This window comes from Thunnus albacares, chromosome 10, assembly GCF_914725855.1.
Source record: "Thunnus albacares chromosome 10, fThuAlb1.1, whole genome shotgun sequence".
Taxonomy (NCBI): Eukaryota; Metazoa; Chordata; class Actinopteri; order Scombriformes; family Scombridae; genus Thunnus; species Thunnus albacares.
The window spans coordinates 8,669,640-8,693,483 of record NC_058115.1 but is presented as its reverse complement, the minus strand read 5'-3'; the positions used below and the strand labels follow the sequence as shown (position 1 = coordinate 8,693,483).

Sequence of the window (23,844 nt, the reverse complement as noted above, 5' to 3'; positions counted from 1 at the left end):
ACAGAGAATTACACACTTCCCCACACTGTGCACCTGCAAACTCACAAAAACACCCTTGCTGGTTAAAACACTCGACTCAGAATGTGAGTTAAAGAAAGCAACAATCTGGTGACTGATGATGAACGTCTGTAGAATAATCAGAACTCGACCCACCGTAGAACCGAGAACATTTTGGCCATCTTCCCAATGGCTCGGATTTTGTTCTTGATCACCTCTTTCCTGGCTGCTGCTGCGCTGGCTGTGAGAGAGTCAAGTACAAACGATGCGATTTCTTGTAGTATCATCGTAAAATTCCTGAATATATTTCAGTTATTTATTTATTCACACTTGCGTGGGGTTGCATCACACCGCTTTAATGTCAGCGTTTAGTGTTCCTTACCATCGAAGATCTCCTCGCCATCGTTCATGAGTTCGTCGTCGGAGCAGATACTCAGGACATTGACCAGCATTTCAGTCACTGCAGGGCAAATAGAGACACAACCGTACTTAACCAGGGACGTAGCGAAGGACAAATCCGACTAAGCTCCGGCTACCCACCAGTCTCTAATCCTGTAAGTAAGGGTTGTCCACTTTTTTTAAGCTGATATAATAGCTGTATTCAGACAACGCGTTTTCAAAAGTGATATCAGAGCAATATTAAGTGTATGAAAGGGATCTAAAGGTGTTCAAGGTACATGACAGGATGAAGACAGAGTAGAAGGATCACATGCTATCAACTTCAATCTAACAAAAACCATTTGCACCTTTATCAGAAAAGTTCACTGCACAATACTTCTTCTGTTTTATGTTCATAGATGATCCAGAAGCTACAGTTCATACAAATGTATCACAAATATAACTTAGAGTGATATTACAAAGATGACTTATATTTTTGCGTCAGACTTCATTGTTTCAATTTATTGCACAAGAGTGAACTGAGCCAGGAAAGCTGCTATTTTATAGTGCTTTATGTGAGATTTATGCCTCCAAATGAAACTGTAAAGCAGCTTATCAAGAGTGAAGTTTATAGTTTTTTGCCTTTACTGCTTCAGGCTACACAAGTCTGACCAGAGTCAGTTTAAATCAAGCATGTTGCACAAAATCATGTCAGCCCCAAAAGCAGGATTTATCATTCTTGAGGCCCTTTAAAACCTGGTGATCCGTCCGAGTTCGAGCCTGAAAGCCAACAAACCCCAAACAGCTCAGATTTAGATTCAGCGATTAAATCATTTAAACTGACCTGTAATAAACCAGCATTTCAGCTCAAGTCTAGGAGAGGATTCTCCAAAAACTCTATAATAGTATCGTATGTGTGAGACTCCAAGAAGAAGGATATGTGAGTGTGTGTGTGTGTGTGTGTGTGTGTGTGTGTGTGTGTGTGTGAGATACCTTTTTCTCCCACGAAAGGCAGCGACCAGGTGAAGACGTCCATGAAGTTGGGCAGCCAGTAGGGATGAGGAGAACAGTTAAACTGACGGATGTTCATCACGTTGTTCTCATATTTCAGCACCGCCGCTGGACACACACACACACACGTACATTAGTCTTTTAATTAGTATTCAGTTAGTTGGTGTTTTATTGTGTCAGCTGATATGACTTTTGTCAGACAGTATTCCCAATATGGTACATGATTACATTTTGTAAAACAAATCTGCAAAATAAGTTAATTTATTGGGGTCATACTGAGAAGAACATTATTTGGTTTGAAAATATCTACTACCTACATTCAGTGTGTAGTTATTAATATATAACAAGTTCATCATCAGCTGTTTCACATGTTATGTAACGTTCAGTCTTGCATGAGGAATAACATACTGTTCAGTCTACAATAATTGCACAGGAGTGCTCATGCTTCACTATGTGTGTATAAATGATCTATGCCAGTGTGTGTGCATGTGTGTCAGACCTTTGTTATTGTAGACATCCAGGTAGTTTGGAGCAGAGAAGATGGTGATGAGGGAGGGGAAACCTGTAGTCTGACTCTTCCTGTACATACGGTACCTGAGGAAAGAGAGAGACAAACAAGCCGTCTACGTTACAGCGACTCAAACAAAACACCACAATGTGGATGAAAACTGAGGATTTGCTTCAGAAGTCTTTAAATCAGAGAGGAACTGGCTGAAGGCGAGACAGCCACACGTTTAAAAACATATAGGGGGAACAGAATCCTTGGCACGGCAGGGGAGATCAAGGTAAGGTAAAAGTACCATTGAGCAGGGCGCTGAAACTTCATAACATTTTGTTTTTAAGGCCCAGATCTAGAGACCTAGTCATAGTAAAAACAAGTGTGGGTGCAGTTTGTTTTATGTACACAAAGAGCTGAGATCAGGTATGCAAATGCATACAAGCAAGCACACACAATTCATTAGTGCCCACAAACAAAGCACAAAAGCAGCCTGTTCTAGCAGGGTCCCTAGAGGATTGCTAATTAAGACTCTAGTTTATTTATTATTAAAAGATAATCCAGGTGTCTAGCAGAATGTGTTGGCTGTTTTCTTATTACAGTGATTTTCATTTTGTCTTGTATTGCAGTATTATTGTCAGTGTTCAGTGCAGCTTCTCCCTGTGTGGCATAAACACATGCTAATACCTAATCAATAAGTAATTCATCATCAGCACATACTCTTTATTTTAGTCTTTGCCTGTTTGAAAACTTTGTCCATAGCTGACCACCGTATACTGTGTCTGACCATGAGCCAATCGAATCAAGGTTAACTAATGACTCAGTATCAAACAGGCTCCTGATTGGCTGCCTGCTACACACAGTCCACACTACAGTCTTTTATATGGTTATGTTTTCAAACAGGCAAAGACTAATATAAAGAGTAACTGAACTTTATGATCAACTTAAAATTATTTTATTGTAGGAAGTCACTTTGCTTGATTATCCTAATGTATAAAAGTGTAAAAACCATTTTAAACATCATCTATAGAATAACTTCTACTCACAGGTACAAAGGCAGAACCTACTAAAATATAACTTCTTTAGACCAGGACAAGATTCATGGACCGTTACCCAAACTGCCCAGCTGCATGACAGACAAAATGTTGCTAATGGGTTCACAAACAGCACAAACCAGAGCAGCACTGCCTGAAATGCTGCATTATATTTAGAGGATTTTCACAGATAACAGATGCCAGGAATGGATTTGTGGGTCAGAAAAGCCACTATTTTATTATAACCTTCCATCTTACTGCACTGTTTTCAAGAGATGAGTTAGTTACTGTTACTGCTGTTGGTGCTCCTCAGTCAGACAGTCTTTGATAACAAACTCTAACTATGCTAACTACAATGCTAATAATAATGATATTAGGGTAACAGAAGGAATAATGTGCCAATTCCCTGACAAAAGAAAAATAACAGCGCGGCACATGAAATGTCAAGGAACAGTAAACCATTAAATTAAATGCTGAAAGAAGGACTGAGGCGTGCCAGTCAGTCAGTAAAGCTTACCCAGCATCCTGTGCTTCATGCGCTCTGATGATTGACAGCAGGTTGTTGGTCTGTAAAAACTCACAAACTGCTGGGTAACTGGAAGAAAAGAGACAGAAAGAGAGAAGGAGTAACAACAAGTAAACGCATCCGAACTGGGACAATGGGAAAAAAAATATCCAAAAGATCCAGTAAAAACCGCTTCGCATAACAAACATGTCATGTTATTAAAGCAAGTACACCACAAAACAGATGGAAGTATTTAGAGTCTGCTAGTGGGAGATGAGTAGGCCTCTTGTTTTCTCATGTCATGTCTGACTGAGACCAGCAGGGGGCATCAGTGAGCTCAGGCAGACCTGAGCAGGGTTTAAGGCCGCCTCAGTGCTGTGGGGGCCGAGTGTACTCTGGTTGGTCGATTGATGCTGTGTCTGCTCAACAAGGAAAATCACTGTGTTCGACCACAGACAACATGTCACAACACCGACTTCTACAAATGTAGAGTGCGAACGCTCCGACGCCCCGTCTGTCTTTCAGCTTCCGCTCCTGTCTTTACATTCCTCCATTTTTATTTATTTTTTTTTCTATCTTTCATCTTCCATCCCCACCACCACCACCACTATCACCACAGCCACCCTCCTCCTATGTTGCTCTCCTTCTTTCTCTCACTGTATCTTAATATCACTCCATATCTGGCAGGAGTAGCCAGTCGTCATAGCAACAGAACCGTGCAGTCTCCCTGGGGATTGTGGGATATCGTTTCATGCTGAAACCTAACTGTGTGTATCTGTTTGTGAATGTGCTGTGGTTATGTGTTTGCTCTTATACTCAATGTGTGTGTGTGTGTGTGTGTGTAAACTGGCCAAGATTTTCAGTCTCTTGCACAAATCCCAGTGACTGTTATTGGATCTTGGATGTGGTGTAGCCATACAGGAGACATCTCTCTCTCTCTTCTCATCACCAGCATCCCAAACCAATAGCCTGAAGTCCACCTTAAACTTATTAGATTTATGATTTGTAGATGAAAGTCACATCTCGCTGCTGGCAGGCGATCACAAGGCGCCGAGATCATTCAAACATATCGAATAAGCCTAACACAAGGCACACAGGAACACATGCGAGGGTCAGTCTTATGTGTGGCTGCATCTGTCAGCTGTTAATTTAAAAAATATTGCTCCCAATGTGTATTTTTATACCAGAATATTGCATTCACTCTGGCTTGCTTGGATATCAGGTTAGTTCATATCTCTGAGCTTCATCAGCACAGGGATCTATTGCGTCAAGGCTACCAGACTATATTCACTCACACTGGAGTCCAAAATAAACTGTCAGGACTCTTATGCAATATTTCTTTATGTTGGTGTCAACGTGGACAATGTGAGGAGTAATTCTGTCACAGACTGTGCGGCCCTGTACCTGTAGAAATAGGAGCAGCCTCTGACTGTGTTATGGCCAAAGTACTCCTGGGTCTTCTCGTTGCCAAAGTCTTCCAGGGGGTCTGCCCACAACAGGTCGCACATGGGCCCAAACGCTGGGGGCTCCTTGAACCGGTCCAACTAGGACATACAACACACACACACACACAGAAATACACAAAAATATAAACACAAATGCTCCATCACACACAGAAATAGACACAAAGAAACACAACATTTTAAAAAAGTGATGTAAACCACACACACACACACAAATGCACCAGTACCTATAGTATCAGAGGAGAAAGAAAAGCAAACACATAGTGTAAACACACACACGCACACACACACACACACACACACACACACACACACACACACACACACACACACACACAAACATACTGTCAGAGCATCTCCATGGCAACCCTAACCACATAGGAGGGAGAAGATGTCACACCAGCAGATTCACCATGGAAACACTGCCATTAGATGAGGAAGTGTGTGTTCTCATGTCTGTGTGTTCATGTGTGTGCCTTTGTATCCTGTATTACTGTGAACTCTATACATACAGTGTGTGAGTGGGTCTCATTCACTGGTATTTGTTTCTTATGAAACCTCTGAATATGCAACACATCGTATAAAAACTTACACTGAAAGTTGTTATCGACATAAGTTGCAACATGTTAGATCAATGTTATTTTTTGTAGCAAGCAGAAGTGTGATAATTTTATATTGTTGCTAATGTGTCTTCTTCCCTCCAGAAGCAGAGAGCAGTAACCACAGAAGCAGGGAAGTTTAGAAAAAAATGGACAGGCCAGTTGCATAATAGTTAGAAAGGTTGTAATTCCTTCATTTTATGCCTTTATAGGGTCATTATTATAAATACATAACACCCCCCAAAATACTGCACTCTGCCTTTAGATTTTAGCATGTGTGTCTTTAGCTTCAAACATTTTAACTGGTTTATTTAGGAAAACAAACTTTGATTATTTACAGTCCATAGTACATACGGATTAAATTAATTTACATTTAAAAGTAACTTAAGCACACCATGTCAAATGATGAGCGATGGCACCTACTGAGATCTGCTAGGCTAGTTAGCATTAGCATGTTTAGCTGTTTTCTCCATTGTGATCGAATTTAAATACTATCTCATTTCCACAGTCATGTGGACAAACAAACTGAATTACATGGGTGTCAGTTTTTTTTATTCATTCACAACTAAGGAAAAATCAATAAATGACTGTAGTATTAGCTTTAGCTAAGACCAGCTAGCTTTGTATTAACACAGTTCTCTCTCTGTAGCAGAGTAAGTGTGACAGCAGTTTCTAGTTTACCGAGCCAAAGTGCAGTTACTACAGCCTGGGCAACCATACAAAGCCAGAATGCAGTAACTACACAGCCAGTACAGCTGCAGTTTGGCTTGGTCTTAAGTCAGCTTTGTTTTGTAGTTACTGTAAATTTAAAAAGCTGTTTTCTCTGAAATGATACATTTCTTTGACATAATATTTTGGTGAGATTTGGATGGTAAAACAGATGCTACAAAGTCAGATTCTTGTCTTCATCAAATCTGACCAATAAGTAGTTATTGTGTTTTGCTTTTGTGGAGCAGAATTGTTCACTCTAAATTGTATGTGCGTGTGTGTGTGTGCCTCTTTTTATACCTTCTTGATGTCGTCCAGCGTGTGGATCTCTGGTGAAAGCCCCCCATGCACACACAAGAACTGCTGGTTCATCAGGGCTGCCAGGGGCAGGCAATCAAACGCCTCCATGCAGGAGTCGTACACCTGCTCTGAGTACTTGATCTTACCTGGAGGTGGTTAGAGGAGGGGGTGGGGATGGGGTAGGTATTTCAAGACTTAAGACAAAGTGCATTTTGACATGCTTTGAACTGCCATCATCCCTGCCAACATACAGTCAGTCCTTGTCACTGTCTCACACTGCACAAGGAGCGCAGAGAACAAACAAACATGGAGCTTTTACATGGACGGATCTGAAGAAGCTCAGTCGTCTGAAGGCTTCAAACAGACTCGTACGGCTCCTCTGAAAACATAATTTAGTTCACTTGGATGTAAAAGCTTTAACATATAGGATTTTCACATTACACATTACTAATTTATGCAGCCATCTCTTCTCCAACAGTCCCATATGACCTGTGTCTCTGCTCTCAGATGATTTAAAAATGCCACTTCTCAGAAAAGAAATGTTCATTTGTGGAAAAATGCTCTATATTATAGTATATTATTAATGCAACAAAGACTGTAATTCTTTTTCTAGTGAACAAAATCTGACCCAAAGGTAAGCATGAAGCAGCGGAGAAACACTGTGAGGCAGATTTTTTGATGTATAAAAAACTCCTTTGATTTGGCAGCGATATCAATGAAGACATCCAACACGCAGCATCTTTAAAGTACATTTCACACATGGGCGTTACAATAAAATCTGACACAAAACAATATCACAGGATTAAAATAGCTGAAAGGAGATCGGAGGAGAGAGAGAGAGAGAGAGAGGAAGAAAAAGAGAGAAGGGTGGATTTTGGATGAGAGCGAACAGGAGGGAGGAGAAAAGGGGAGAATGATAATTTCATAAAGAGAGAAGGAGAGAGATTGATAGAAGGAGACAGGAGAAGGCGGAGAGGTTAAGAGCGGTGAGAGAACGAGAGAGGAAGGAGAGGAGATGACGAGGGAGGAGAGAAGAGGGATGGGAAGGAGACGGGGGAGAGTTTGAGGACATGAGAACGACACGTACACAAATCAAAGCCAGTATTGCGGAGTACCAGTGTACAGTAGCAAGCATTTGTGTGTGTGTGTGTGTGTGTGAGTGTGAGTGTGAGACAGTGAGGAATGTGTTTGTCAACCTCTCCATCTGCCTTGTGTGGAGCAAGAGCTCATTATTGCTAGTCCACCAGTTGTCAACTCATTCCACACACACACTGACACGCTCAAACATTTATGAAGACAGTCATAGTACATGCACTTGCACACACTTGTGGTACACACACACATACACACTCGCACACACAGCAGATGGTAATTGAGGGCGACCACTATTCGCTACGAGCACCAGGGGAAATTAGCTTCATCGTCCCATGGCCAATCAGACACAGAGGAGTAAGTCCCTGAGCCAATCATTAAGGGCCAAATTAATTTGCTGCTAATCACCCACTCTCGGACAGAACGCCGAAACACACAGGGAGAAGAGAGAGTCAGAGAGGAAGAGAGGAGGAGAGATACTGGGGGAGGGAGGAAGAGGTGGATGAAAGCTGGAGGAGGAGAATAGACAGAGAGAGAGAAATAGGAAATGAGGAAGGAGAGAAGGAGTAGAGGAGGGATGGATTGGAGTGTGGGAAATGAGGGCGGGAAGAAACTGCCAGTAACAGAAAACGGAAGCGGAGGAAGGACGGATGGTGATGGAATTTGGGGGGATGGGAAGTGGTGTGTATGAGGCTGTAGTAAGAGCTATACTCCATACATAAAGGATTTGGAGAATGGTGTCTTTTAGCCTTTCCAAAACCAAAAAATACAAAAAAACAACAAAAGCGTGAGTAATGGAGTGTGTGATCAGCTCTAATGTAAGCTGCAAATGGCCAGCTAACTAGTTTGCTATATATTGGAGAAACTTAACTTACTATTACTTCCAAGACCAAAGAACAGTTCATTAGCTAACTACATTTTGTAGGACTAGAGGTTGTGTAATAAAAAAATATACTAACCACACTAATAGCGTTTGACAAAGTATGTGAGCTAAGAAGCCACACAGGGTGAAACAGTCGTATCTTACATTTTTCCTTATCATGTTTATAAGACAAGGACAACACTGAAAACAAGACCAATGATGTTTCTTTCTTTCTATGTTTTCTACATGGATCATCAACCAACTCATCGAGCATAATGTTACCGTAATTGGCTCATTTCAGCTGGCAAAATTGATGGTCTCCGGCAAAAATGAGAAGCCTGTGTTTGTCTACTTCTGTCATATTGTCAATGACTCATTGTTTCAAAAAATACTAGGAATTTCAATGGTATAGCTGCCACTATTAGCCTTGTTAACTGCATACATGCCATATGAGAATGAAAAACTTGACAGGCATAGCAACAGTAACTGAGAGAGGAGAGGCTTAGCAAATGATCAATTCTGATAATTGATTTATTTTGCTTAAGTTAGTGTTTAAGCAAAAATTCTCTGTTCCAGCTTCCCCTATGTGGATATTTACTGGTTTTCTTAGTCTCCAAAGATAATAAAGTTGATATCTTTTGGTCTTGTACTATAAGATGGATATTTTCACAATTTTCTGACATTTTGTAGACCAAAGGAATCATCAATTTATCAAGCGAATAACTGTACAATAACTTTAAGAGAAAGAATATATAACACTCGAGGGAGTAAGATGGGATGAGGTTAAAGAGTGAAAAAGAAAACGACAGAAATGTAGGGGGGGATAGGTAGGTAGAAAGAGAGGAAGAGCATATAATAGTAAAAGAAAACAGCTACTCACATTCTTGTTTGAAGGTGAAATATTCTGTCAGATGTCTACATTCATGGTTTCCCCGTAGAAGAAAGAGCGTCTTTGGGTAGAGGATTTTCAGTGACCACAAGTACAACACACACTAAATGTTCACCAGGGAAGAGAAAGCATAAAAAGTGATTAGAGATCAACAGCTTCACAACTTGTCAAAAAGGAGGTAACCTCAGAATGAATTTTGTTTACATTTATAATGCATTATAAAAATCAGTGCTAGCATTGTAAAAACAATTTCAGCTAATCACATATTTACTTATATTATACACTTCTATTAAGGAAACATATGCAATTATATTGCCTATCTTAAAGCATTAGTTTGGCATTTGGGGAAGTAAGGTCCAGTCATACAAGCACAGTAGGCTTGCTAGGTGGATTTTTAAAATTTTTTTTTAGCTTTGGACAAAGCTAAGCTGGCTCTTTGCCCCTGCTTCTAGTCTTTATGCTAAGCTATGCTAACCATCTGCTGGCTCTAGCTTCTAATTTAATGGACAGATGTGAGAGTGATATCAATCTTCCTCTCAACTCCCTACAAGAAAGTGAATAGTATTTCCCAGAATGTTGAGCTGTTCCTTTAAACCACACACCACAGTGAAACCAGCGTTTGCTTTAGCACACCATTGCTTGTGAGTGGTTGTGTGAGGTTATTCCACTTTCAGTTCTCCTCATTAAACTCAAACTGGAAATTCAAAGCGTGACACGGAGAATCACGATGGAGCTGTTACTAGGAATTCCCTCTCTGAATGAACCATCCGCTGCCTAAATTAATTGAGCTGAAAGCGAATTGGTTCTTACCCTTGTCTAAAGATAGACGTAAACAGGATTTTGAAAATAATCATCCCAAATCAAACCATGCTGATTAACAGGAAAAAAAGAATTGAAAACAGTAGTTGTTGTGTGTGAGATATAAAATCAGACAGCCTATTACTCAATATGTTTTCACTGTTATCACTTTGTTAACCCTACAACTGGATCAGAGGGTGTTCTCTCACCTTTACACAGTAGCATCCCTGCTCTACATTAAGTCCTCTGTCTATGTGCCCTTGAAGTGTGTTAGGAAGGTGGCCTAAATATTGCTCCCTCCCCTCCAAACTCACTCCATGTCAATGATGCGGTGGCTCAATAAACAAAGGCGTTCACCATATGCTTGTATAATTATGGATTCAAGTCACATCTGTGATGCATTTCTGACAGACAACTTAATCACAAGACTACCTTATTGCACTCACGTAAAGAATCAAATGTCCAAATAGTCCTGTAGGTAAACACAGGCCACTAAATCTGAACAGTGGGTGAAAGCTGATCTTAATAATGGTAAGTCCCTGTCAGTGAATTTGAAATTACATCACCTTGGTATGAACATTATCAGAAACACATTCTGGTGCGTCAGTGCTAATCTCAAGTACCTTTTGTACATTTATAATACATTAAATACTGCACAGTGTTGTAACTATACACCTCAACAGTGAAATAAACCTTGACCATGGAAAGTGTATAATAGACTTCTGGGCAATAATGGACATTGATTTAGTTATAAGCTTACTGTATACACAATAGAGCGAACTTACAATGTTTTTTAATGAATGCATGACCAGTAAAATGAGAACATGGCCAGGTATATGCTATTGTGAAAAATGCACACTGGTAGTGAGATAGTGGGTCCATTCTTACCTCAATACTGAAGTAGCCCCTGTCCACATAGTCCCCTAGGAAGAGGTAGCGTGTGTTGGCAGGAGAACCTCCCACTTCAAACAACTTCATCAGGTCGAAGAACTGGCCGTGGATATCTCCACACACTGTGGAAACAGCACACAACAGTGTTAAGATCATCATCACAGTAGATCTGCAGTCACATAACCAGTTTCCATAATTCAGTTACTGTAACAAATGTGTGTCCATCCCTGCTTCAGTGGCTCCATTTTGCCGGCTTTGAATCTATATCTGTCCTGTCTGCTGATTTACAAACATCACTAATTTATCTGACAAAATGACAGATTTTGGAAAAACCTGCCAAAAATGATCTTTATAGAAGAATCCAGTCATTTTGTCCTGTTAAAAAATGCCTACATGTCAGAAAAGGGATTCCTCAAGGATCTGGAAAAGGTCTTCTCATTTAGTTGTTATCCATGCTAGTAGGCATAGCTCTATGGATGGCAATGTCTGTCAGTTGATGGTCGACCACTTTGTTCCAGATTAAAGTATTTCAACAATTATTGGGTGGATTGGGATGTAAATTCGTACACACGCTCATGTTCCCCTCGGGATGACTTGTAACGTTGGTGATCCCCTAACTTCTCATTTAGCAGCATCATCAAGACAAAATTTTAACTTGTTCAATACTTTGGTTTGTAACCACCTGAATAACTGCAAAATTAATGACATCAGCCTCAACTCCACTACTGTATTTAGTGCTGATTAGCATGCTAGCATGCCAACACACAAAGCTAAGATGGTGAACATGATAAACACAATACCTGCTAAGTATCATCATGTGGGCATTGTTATTGTGCTCATGTTAGCATCCTGATGTTAGCATTCAGCTTAAAGTACAACTGTGCCTACAGTCTCACATACCTGCTAGCATGGCTGTAGACTCTTCCTCATCTGGCTAAAATGTCTAAAATGTTATTTATTTCTGTGCCTATGTGGTACTCTCATTTGCTGTTGCACTTCAAGTTTCAAAATACAGCATCCATCACTGCATTTACATCAGCGGACATTTATTCCAATCAGGATATAATGAGACTTGACAGCAAGTAATTATTGGTGTCTTGCTTCTTTACTGTAAATCATTATAAGCTTTTTAAATATTCTCATGTCTTTTCCTGGCCCAAACATTTTCCACAGATTTGTTCCATTTCACATCCAGGACTATCAGATCTAATTCAGATCAGACTTCATATTCTGAATACTTCATATTTTGAGAGACTTCAGGACTGTCTGTATGATCTGCCAGCGTACATCTTCCTATCCGCCTCCCTCACCATCTGTCTGGCCTCTCCTTTCACTTTTAGTTGCTGTCATAGTTCCCTTCTGCAGCCATTTTACGATGGCCATTTTGCATCTGTCTGACTGGCTACGTCTGTCTGTCTCTCCATCTGCTTGCCATGTTAATGTCTGGTTTTGTGCCTACTCCTAAAGTATTCACTTTAATTTGAACAGGGAATTGGGAATCCAAAATGGCATGAGTGAAATTGAGCCATACCTGTCTGCCTCCTAAGACCTGTCTCTTTATTCTCCCTGAAGTCTTCGTGTGACATCTAAAAGCCTGTCAGCTGTCCACCTGCCTGTCTGTTCACAAGTTGGTCTATCTTTCCGCATTTTAAAAAAGAGACTCCGTCAAAGTCCTAAACTGTTCAGAACTTCTCCTCAACACTGTATATGCATTATATCTGCATTATTTTGCCATAGTTTTATCTCTAAAAACTAAAGACTATTTCCAATTGTAGCTAACTAAGACAAAAAATCCTCTCAGGTGGGTGTTTCTGGATCAGGATCTGTAGAAGTGGATAAACTTGAAAACAGGGATCAATATGTTGCTCCTTGGGAACGAGCAGGTTTGAGAACCTCTGCACTAAGCTGCTTATGATCGACTGTCTCTCCATCTTCCTGTCTATCTGTCGTCGTCCCCGGGGATCTGTACCTGTGAAAGCCGAGCGATGTTCCCACACTGCGTGGGCACGCAACCCACACAGAATTATTCGCATTTGCATAAACGCACACACAAACACAGGCAGATACACACAGGTACATTAACCAAGCAGTGTCAATAGGTGGAGAGTGTCTGAGTCTGCCCGCCTGCTTGTCTGTCTTCTCTGTCATCGTCTCAGAAACTTGTTTTCCATTTTGTTCTCCATCGATTTCAATCTCCCCCTCCTCCTCCTTGGTTCATACCATTTCCCTGGCAGGGGAATACATGCAGATATTACCAAAGCAAGCACCCGCTATTGTGAGGCGCATAAGTGCCAATTGGTTCCCTCAGTGAAGTGCGACCGAACAACAGTTCATATTAAAAGGGTGGCAGATACATATGGCAGATTAATGAATCGACGAATGGAATCTGATTAATACATAATTACTGATCTTTCTGCCTTTTGCTCTGCAGCTCCATTTCTCTCCATGTCTCTCTTTCTCCCTGTTTGACTGTTGCTATCTGTGCACTCACTGTGCAAGTGTGTGATCTATTCGCCTGTCACTCAAGCATGAATACAAGCGCATACACACACACATAGCTTTTTTTAATATGAGTGGCCTGGAGTTTTTCACACTGTATTTAACTGATATCACGTTAAGCTTTAAATCAGCTATTAACCATTTTCCGCTGATTAAATTACAGATTAATTTACATTCATCACCCTCCCCCTCAAATTTTAGCACTCCCTGATTCCTCATCCCTATACCATACCTGTGACTGGCGCCTCAATGTCCAACATAGTGCGCTCCTGGCGCAGGATGGCGGCGCCCTCATCGATGATGCGCAGGGCCACGGCCTCTTCCAGCCGGCCCTCCTTGGTGAGGTGAGCTTTGAGCAGGTCCACCCGCGGCCGGCCCTCGGCATCAAACACCTCCTTCATGGTCAGCCGGTGGGCCAGGGGGAAGGGGACCGCTGAGGAGGGAGGAGAGGAGATGGAAAAGAGAGGAAGATATGAAAGAGAGATTGAGCCATATTAAGAAATAGCACAGGAGGAACATTTGAATGGGTGTATGGATGTATGTAAAGGGAGTAATTGAACACAGAGGTGTAGAAAATAAGGTGGTTTATAGAGAGAATGAGAGAAGTTGATGCAAAAGAAAAGAGAAGAACATTTATTATAATGTAGAACATGATTAACTGATATTTCCTGTATTCTTAGACAAGCTCTACAAATATTACAAGCCCTCAATCCTCAACATTATCCTGCTACAGGCTTTGACTCTGTGTGTGAGGGAGTTATGGGGGCCTAGGCGGGTTGTATTGAAGCAGGGGCTGCCAGAGTTATCAGGGCTGCCTGCCTCTGTTCTGCAGTAATGTCTCTCTGCCTCTCTGCCTCTGTTCTGCAGTAATGTCTTTCTTACATAATGAAGGCCCCCAGGGCGCTGCTGGAGAGGGGGGGTTGACTGACGACGGGGGTGATACAGCAAGAGTGCACAGCTGCACGTGAGGAGTCACATACACACATGCGAAGACACACTCGACAAAACGCAGACACATACACGGGCATTCTTAACAAACAGGCACAAACTCAGTGGCAAGAAACAAAAGGCAGAGGCGCAGGGGCGCATGCGTACATCATGTATGGCACAATGGCGTTAACACGCATGATCGCATATGTGTGTGAGCCTACAGTGGTACACACACGCACACACATACAAGCTCATAAAAGGTATTGTTATGTAGGATCCACAGAGTCTGTTGGAGCCCCACCAGTGCTAACACAGATAATGGCCTAGATCACATACTAAAAACTAGGCCTGGCTCTCTCTCTGTCTCTCTCTCTCTAACACACACATACACACACACACACACTTTCACTCTCTGTCACTTTGTCTCTGTTTTGCACTCTCTCCTCTTGCCCCCTCTGTTTTTTTTTTTCTGTTTTTCTCTCCTCTTTCTCTCTTGCTGTTTCTCTCTCTTCCTGTCACTGTAACAGGCCACAGTCTCCTCGGCGAGCATTCACACTGATGTCCATCATTACATTTTAACGTTATATTCACATTTCTTCTTTTATTCTCTTTTTTTTGCAGTAAAACTCAACAACCACATGGATCCAGATTGTTTTATGTAATCGCCACAGAAACATCAGCAACATTTATCCAATGTTGCTAAATAAACCATCATGAGGAGCATGATAAATGTTGATCAAATCAGTTAAAATCGACGTAAATCAACACTTTCTGTGTAAAAGTGAGGTGTAAGTTGGTGTATTAAAATGTTCTCATATTAAAATGGCTTATAACAAACCATACAGCCTGCTCTGGTTTTGAGCTTTTCTCAGAATAAAGGACTAGGATCTAGCATTTGGATCTCACATGTAAAAAAAGGGGGATTTGTATTAAGCTTTTTGTTGGTAGTAAATCCTGGATCACACTAAACAAGAACAGAACTTTAAGCATCCTGACACCCCTGAACATCCTGTATCACCATAACCAAAATACATCTGGAGGTACCCCGAGGCTGCTGTGACACACAGACACAAAAGGACACTCCACTTGCACCTTAGGTCTGATTAAGCGAAACCCTTCCACACTTTTACACACCTTAAGACTGAATACAACACACACAAGCGCGCTGAGACATCCCAGAACACCACGAGCTGCCAAGATGAGGAGTCTGCTTTCCATCTCTTCAGGGCAGCAGTTCCACATGTTAAAACCAGTTTTGCCTTTCAGGTTAGGACTGATTAATATTTTAAGAGGTTTGTGCGCCCCAGGCTGTCAGAGAACATAAGCCAGAAAAAAATGACTCATGCATGTAGGTATTTGTGTGACTTCATATTTATTTATAAAATGAAACAACAGCTAAACCCTCTTCTTTCATTGTACGGTAATGCACTGTCCTGTACTACATTACTGCACCACACTGTGTAACAAACTGTAATGATGTTTGTACAAATCACAAGAACCTCCATGCAAAGTGGAAAAGAAGCTATAGCGGTCTTTCGAAGGTAGCACATACACATGAACTGGATGTGTGTAGGTATATTTCTGGTTTGGGGTAAAACTGAGGCTTCTGGTGCGTGTGTGAAAGAGAGAGAGAGAGAGAGAGAGAGAGAGAGAGAGAGAGAGAGAGAGAGATGGGAGAAGCAGGAGGGAAGGAGTGTGAAACTCGTAAATTGTGAGAGCAGTGTGAAAGTAGGGCAGGTATGAGAGAGTAGAGAGCAGCAGAGACACAGAGCTTGGGGAAAGGAACTATACTTGGGAAAACTATACTTGGCAGTTAGGGAATGGAAAGAGGAGAAGTTCAGATCCAACACAGTCAAACCAAAGAGGTCTTTCACACCTGATGACTGACTGTTTGTTAAGCGCACAAATATTACTTGAGAGGCTCCAGCCCACATGAAAAGGTTGAAGACTGAAAGCTTTCTGTGGTTAAGTTGTAAGAACCCTCATATTCATTTAAAATAGCAATTCTGATATGAAATTATGAAACATTTGGGTTCAGCTCTTTCTTCATCAAAATAATGTTTGTAAGAATCAGATGCTCTGCGCAATGCATTTGTAAGCTTGGAGGTCAACATTAGTGCAGAAGATATGCGTTTACATTAAATACAGCACCCTCATTTATAATCAGAAGTACGGTATATTAGATGTATTCAGTGGTACAACTGATAATCACATTTGAACCATTTTGTGGGCCATCTGAAGGTCTGTGCATCTGTGTATCTTATTACTTCAATGTCCTGGACTGGATTTTACTAAATAAAATAACTAAATTAGAAGGAAATGAATAAAGCAAATGATGATTTATTTCATGAAAATGGTTGATGATGACACACATTGCACTGACCTCATATCAAAGAGTTGTGATCATTTTAGTTTGTGTATTCTGGTCATTTCTTGCTGAAACCCTTTGTGATTAACTAAATTTGTAAAGGACTCCATCAATAAGTTTGGAGCAAGGCTAGCATGATAAAGGTTGACAGAAACATTTGGTATTTTTTTTTGGCAAAAAAAAAGGCTTGAGCTCCTACTAAGCAGCAAGAAAAACAAAAAGTTCACACTCACATTGACTGTCAGTTCAAAATATGAATAATTACAGTTGATGGCTAACTGTGTTTCATTCTCACTATCAACATTTTTATCACAATAGATTTCTACTTCAATTTCAACGATTACATTCAAACTGCAGTGACCCTGAAACACACACACACACACACACACACACACACACACACACACACACACACACACAATTATGGCTTTATCACCTTAAAAAGGAAGGAATTCAGAGACAAAAATCCTTTTTTCCCAAGTCTGTATGAAAAAAACTGTCTTTTTATTATCTAACGAAGGATCATTGTGTCATGTGGAGGCAACAAGTACAGACTCTGTACAAATTTTGTTCTTGAGCTTGTGTAGAACTAATTGCACCCACTGCCATTTCAATACACTGAGTAGTTTCAAGTGGTCTGGAGAGACCAGTCTATTTACAGTTGCTATGTGAGACCAGAGAGATATCGCTAGTCTGGGTAGTTGTTTGGTGCACGAGAAATGATGCAAACTAGGAAGAAGACAAGGCCACAGGGATCATTTTTGGATAATTAAATAGGTAGTTGTTGATATATGTAGAGATGCACTGATACCATTATTATCGATATTTAAAATGTTCCTCTTATGTCTTAGCATCCAGTTAGAAACATTGTTAATCTGGTGCACAGTTATTACTAAAGCTGTCAAAACTCACATAGGAGTTCTGCATTGCAGGCATCATCCTGAAAGAAGTCTTTCCTAGATTAACTTCAAATATTAACAGTCTATTAGTACAACGGCCAAAAACAAAACTCCACCCTGTCACAGTCTTTCCCAACACTGCGATATCTTCTGTTCAAAGTCAAAGCCCCTGCAGGAGGAATTCCCCTCTGTAGCGCTCCAACTTCTTATATTTTTGTTTGACTTTTGTCTTCCTGAGAGAATATTTACTGACTGTAACTCAGCCTGGTGCTGCCAAACTACAAATCAGAATAAGGAGTCTTTGGGCAGGCATGTCATTAGAGTTCTTACTTCTCATTACAGATGTGTGTCACTGATATAACATTTTCAGTCATCAACATGAACATGAGCAGTGGCTGTCCCTTTTGCCTTGAAAACACTGTGCTGTACTTACAGAGACTAATGGGACAACTAATCCTGTGAGCTTGATACACACACTCAAGCTAGCACTAACACACAAACACTGTTATACCAGATATTGTCAGCAGAAGGCACGGCAGACCTTTCTGGTCTCACACTGAGTTAACCTTTTTGAGTATAAGACAAATTGACCACAAACTTATGTGATCTTGTGGTAGTTTGAGGATGAATTCCAACACCTTTAGCCTCTGAAGCTAACAAATACTATGAACAAATAATGTTGGCATAAAACAGGGCCTGTTCTGGCTTGAGATGTTGTGTAAAGATGACAAGCAGGTAAAAACTGTGAGAGATGGGATTAATTAAAAATTTTTGCAGATGAGGACTTGCTGATTTATTGTTGATGTTGTATATAAAGGAATTATAGAAGTGCAGAATCTTGTAAATGTAGCAACAGTAAATCAAAGTTTTGCAGCAACTGGAAACAAAGGACAAGGGCTCACATAAACTAAATATCAGCATGGCCTAGCTAATAGCTAATAGCTAGTGGCTAATGGCTAATGGCTCATAGAGAGCCCAGGTGAAACCAGAACTTCCCACTTCTGCTCCAGAAGAAAAAAACTCATTCAAAATCACATTGACTTTTGTAATAATGGAAATAAAAATCCAGCCTGGGAACATAACCTGACTCAACAGTAGGTCTATGTTGTGTGTTTCACTTCATATGTAAAGTTGGTTGGTTCAGACATCTGTATTATCTGTAATGTCAGCAGGACACGTGTGGACGTTTTTAGATAGCAGATATCTCGGCTAAAAAGTTGGAAAAAATGTCTTTAATAGACAAAATCAGGTTATGATGATGCTAGTATCACAGTCAGATTTTCATGGGAGCTGTAGTTTTTTGCATGTTCACAAAGAAATCCTTGTTTAAAAATCACCAAGGTTTCCATTTCTAAAAGCAAGTGCTGTAGTGGATGCCAAACTGTCTTAGAATATGGAAATTAAACTCTCGGTATGTGCTTTATTTTTTCAGAAAGATCAATGAAAGCATTGAGTTATAGAAGTTAGTGGAGTAGAGGCTAGCCCGAATATGGTGTCATTACTTTGGCTCTCTATAGGCTACCTATGGACAAACTATGGATTAAGAAGTTTTTTTGTGGAGTCATCTATCCATTCTGAGCAGTGTGAAAATCAAATATTGGATAAAAAAAAAGTGATACAATAGTGTCAGAATAAGTTTAACATCATTTATCCTGCTTTAGCAGTGTCAGCAGTGTGGAGGTGGTTTTAGTCTGATATACAGTAAGCTCAGACCATAAATGCTACACCTCCAGTAAAGTGATAGTGGGTATATTTCTCTCAATTGCTTCTCTGAGGCATTTTTAACACTTTGTGTCAACTTTGGGAGGGAACTTGCTTTCTGAAGGCGCAGTGCGAGTCAAAGCTGCCCTGTGTCTGAGCAAAGATGATGAACACAGTGAACTTCACTCTCTGTAGTGGAGGCAAGTCAAGCGAGAAGCATGCAATTCATCCAGAACTGTCCTTTTCACTGAAGCAACCAGTCACATGATGCATGGCGTGCGTGCATGTGAGGGGAGATGGACCAAGAGGTGCAAGATGAGCAAAGAGGTGAAGGCATTTTCAGCTACTTCCTAAAGTACTTTCTACTGTTTTTGTCCTCTGGCCCACTCTCCACAGCTGAACTCCCTGGTGTGGAATTTATTAAGCGCCAAAGCTGCCAGCTCAGCCAAAAATCTCAACATCACAGAGCAGCGAGGGGGAGCCTGAGAGAAAATCTATGACATAGCTTTCAACCAAATCTCCTAAATTTGTTTGGGCTGGCCTAATAGCCTAACTGGAGCAGAATCTGATCAGAATCATCTCGTTATTGTGTGCACCCTTTCCTAATGGCTAAAGTTAATTATGTGGATATTCCATCAGTTTTAATAACACGGGCACGCCATTCACAATCAGAGGGACTGCTGCAGGATGGAGGAAGTGACGGGAAGCGAGAACAGACAGATTGCAGAAATGACTGTAGAAGTCACCCGTGATCCATCTGTCCTCATTTGTGCCTGTCCTCCAAATGTTGCAAGATGTGACTACATAGGCATAGATTGTGATTCTCAATCAACTGCTTGTCAGATAATTGTAAAGAAATCATCTTTGGGGCTGCACACTGCAAATAAAGAGCAGTACTTACTGATGCATATACAGTAATGACACCTATATGCGCAACATGCAGGCAGTGAATCAATTCATTACAGTGCAACATTATGCACAGACTGTATCTGTCTGGTGTTCATCCAGTGACATTGACCAGAACTGATGGAACGCCTGTACGTGTGTGTGTGTGTGTGTGTGTGTGTGTTTGTATGTTAGATGTGTTGCCCTCTACAGGACCTCATCTAAAGTGATCACACACACATCTCCCGAGATCAGTTCATCCCGCTGCCTGTCTCTGCATGAATAAAGGAAGGAGGGAGAAACTGAGGGATGAAAGAATGAGAGCAGCGGATGAGAAGAGAGGGAGAGCAAAAATTGGGGTGTATATGAGAGAGGAGGGATGTGACTGTTCGCATGCGTATTATGTGTGTATGTGTGTGTGTGTGTCTGTGTTTATCTACCATCTTTGACCCAGATCAGCTAACACAGATCCATGGGTCTTTGAAGGTGGTGGTGGGGGGACAACTAAAGATGCGTTTGAAGTCGTTCAATTAATGCACACTACACACATGAAGGACCATCTGTGAACACAGACACACACACACACACACACACACACACACACACACACACTCACACACACACGAACAGAAACAACGGCCCATCCCCTAACAGCCTGTCCTCATTAGACAATCCCTCTCTCTCTCTCTCTCTCTCTCTCTCTCTGGAGTACCTCCTCTATAAATAGCCCGTGCCCTGCCACCCTCCCCACATGGCACACAGAGACCTGTCAAGGTGGGACCCCTGGCTCACGAGACAACACCAAATCCAACCCTCTTTTACACACACACACACACACACACATACACACACACACACACAGGGCTCTGAGGGAACCATGAGGGAATGGGACAGCATGTTACACTAAAAGGAAATATGCCCAGTGTGCCCCGAGCCTTGCCAGAGGTGGTGTGTGTGTGTGTGTGTGTGCGTGCGTGCGCTTGTGCATGCATGAATGCATACATGCATGTGTGCATATTGGATATGGCTCCACTCAGCTTTGGTGAACGCTCCTCACACATTCATGGATATGTTTAAAAGGTCTAAACTTACAAAAGATTAACACTACTTTTTCACACTGAAACTGTATTTTCTTAATAGGAACTACTTCCTCAATGTGAGTCACGGGTGTTAGGCCTTTGGTCTGATTAAGGAATTCTAATGATGCTTGTTATTTGAGGACATGATAGCATGTGAGGACATGTTTGAAATGATCCAACTGCTTTTGCTCTTTCTAAATTGTATCATCAGGCTGAGACTACAAAGACTTTAAGGCAGTTTGACACATTGCTCGCCTTAAGCAATCATTTGGCAAAATCGTGTCTATATAGCTGTGTACTGAGTATATGCTAACATGCATACAGTATGCTAAGTAGTCAAATTATAATATCCTAAAAGTGACAAGTGTAGCAGCTGATGCTGGATGGTTTGTTAGTTTTAAATCATCCTGAATTGTTTCTGGAATAACAACAAAAAACTCAGCAAAAGGAATGCACTCCTGTTAGCAAATAATGACAGACTCTGGCAAGAAGCTGAGATGTGTCACGCCACAAGAACAGTTTCTTCCCGTCTACAGCCGGATACATCAACAAGACCCGGGACCCCCACTGACACGGACTCTATCTAACCCACGGACACTATGCATTATATTAACTTAAGACCCCATAATCTTATATTTGCACATCTGTGATCTTTGATCTAACATGGTGCATTACATTAACACAATTTATATTATTATCACTACTATTATTAATTACACAGTTTACTCCTGTTCAATATTTTGTACATCTCATCTCATTCTCTACAATTTAAAATTTAAACCTGTAGCAGCTCAGCTTTACATATTTTTTTCTGTAAATTCTTTCGTTCTTTTTATATTATTTAGATTACTTCATTTTGTGTATATTTTTTACTGTTTGGCACCACAACAACAGCAAGGCAAATTCCTTGTATGTGCAAACCTACTTGGCAATAAACCTGATTCTGATTCTGATGACAAGACTTTAAGCGTAACCTGTGTTTCAACATAATGAGAAGCTATGGACACAATAGTGTTTTTTCGTGCAATAACCCACTTTGGATTACTGAAAAATGTATCCTCATGCTTTAGATGATGGTGAGCACATTCAAATATACATAGTTTACTTTTTACTCAAGCCTAAGTAATAATGTAGGCAGTACCCGCATCACAGACTGAGTTACCAGTTTATTAGGTACAACTGTACAATCTGATGCAACTCAACAGCCCTGCAGTAAACCCTAAATCCTCTTTACGAAGCTCATTGTGTACTTTTTTGCTGACACTGAGTCAGAGTGATGTTCATTCAGCCCTGTGGTCAATTTTTATGTTGTATCACAGTTTGACTTGTCGTAGCATAAAGCACAGGTGTAACTAATAACATCATGATGTATGATGAACCAGTTAGCCATGACAGTAAGCCGACATACACATTTCCACAGCTCTGACACTGGAGCACCTAAATCGAATGCAGCTGTGGTTAATGTTATTAGTCACACCTGTGTTTTATAAACTAAAATGTTCACCATTATCAATGTCTGTTGGATTGCACTGTTGCACATTCGCATACACTGTGTTTACCAGACACGATATGACGTGAAATGTGTGTTCCAACTGGTTGGTTTCCTCACCTGTTTTTCCACCTTCTTACGTGCTATCAACAGTGTGACAAATAGAGATATTATTTTCCTTTTCACTATTCTACTGATTTAAAAATAAAAAAAAGTTCTATGTTTTACACTGAGGCTCAGTTCACTTGCAAAACCCCAGCAGCCTTTCTGTAGACCCTTTTGCAATAAGGATGTGATAACAGTCAGAGTAGGACAGCTATTAGTTTAACATTTAATTGATAATCAACATTGTTGTTGATGAACTTTTAGTGAAATCAATGGATTGTTTCTGCACTGCTTTGACCCTCACTTCAGTATTCTTGGACAAGTGACAGTGAGATGAAATGCCTACAAAGCTCCTAGTCCAACCTGCATGCATGGATTGGCTGACAAATCTTTATTGGTGGGATTGATTAGGCAGTTTATTGACAGATAAAATCCACATTTTGTATATCCAAGGTTCCTGCTGATTAAGGGTTTTCTTTTTGCAGCAGTGAATACGGACACAATAAGGTAGCAGTTAGGATCCACAAAGTCCTGTTGTAGATACAGTTGTGGGTCTGGTGTGAAGTCCCATTAGCAGAATTCATTCTTTAAAATATTCTGTTCTGTCCTACTTGAGCCTGTCTTACTATGTACAACTGAAAAGGAAGCATGTGGTGGAGTAATTTCTTATAGATGTGGACAACTTTGCAGAGACTAAACTTTTCAGTAAGAGCTCACATGTTGCCTCTGAATCCTGGTTGTTTTTCTCACACACACACACACACACACACACACACACACACACACAGACGGGTTTGCATGATAAGTGATTCAAATAGGGTGTGAGAAGTCCATTGGTTAAGTCAGAGGATGCCATCCTGCCACTC

The 23,844-nt window shown here is 40.8% G+C and overlaps 1 protein-coding gene across 10 annotated transcripts in view; it reads right to left on the bottom strand.

Moving 5' to 3' along the window:
• Nucleotides 1–23,844, bottom strand: part of ppp3cb (protein phosphatase 3, catalytic subunit, beta isozyme) — a 35,130-nt gene that overhangs the window by 4,978 nt on the left and 6,308 nt on the right. For all 10 annotated transcript variants that reach the window (XM_044364320.1, XM_044364321.1, XM_044364325.1 and 7 more), the window contains 10 exons: nucleotides 13,755–13,955; nucleotides 11,021–11,145; nucleotides 9,326–9,437; nucleotides 6,492–6,637; nucleotides 4,826–4,965; nucleotides 3,434–3,511; nucleotides 1,886–1,980; nucleotides 1,369–1,494; nucleotides 380–457; nucleotides 154–238 (listed from right to left, as the gene is read on the bottom strand). In XM_044364320.1, the coding sequence (XP_044220255.1) occupies nucleotides 154–238; nucleotides 380–457; nucleotides 1,369–1,494; nucleotides 1,886–1,980; nucleotides 3,434–3,511; nucleotides 4,826–4,965; nucleotides 6,492–6,637; nucleotides 9,326–9,437; nucleotides 11,021–11,145; nucleotides 13,755–13,955 (1,186 nt within the window). The remainder of the gene's footprint in view (nucleotides 1–153; nucleotides 239–379; nucleotides 458–1,368; nucleotides 1,495–1,885; nucleotides 1,981–3,433; nucleotides 3,512–4,825; nucleotides 4,966–6,491; nucleotides 6,638–9,325; nucleotides 9,438–11,020; nucleotides 11,146–13,754; nucleotides 13,956–23,844) is intronic.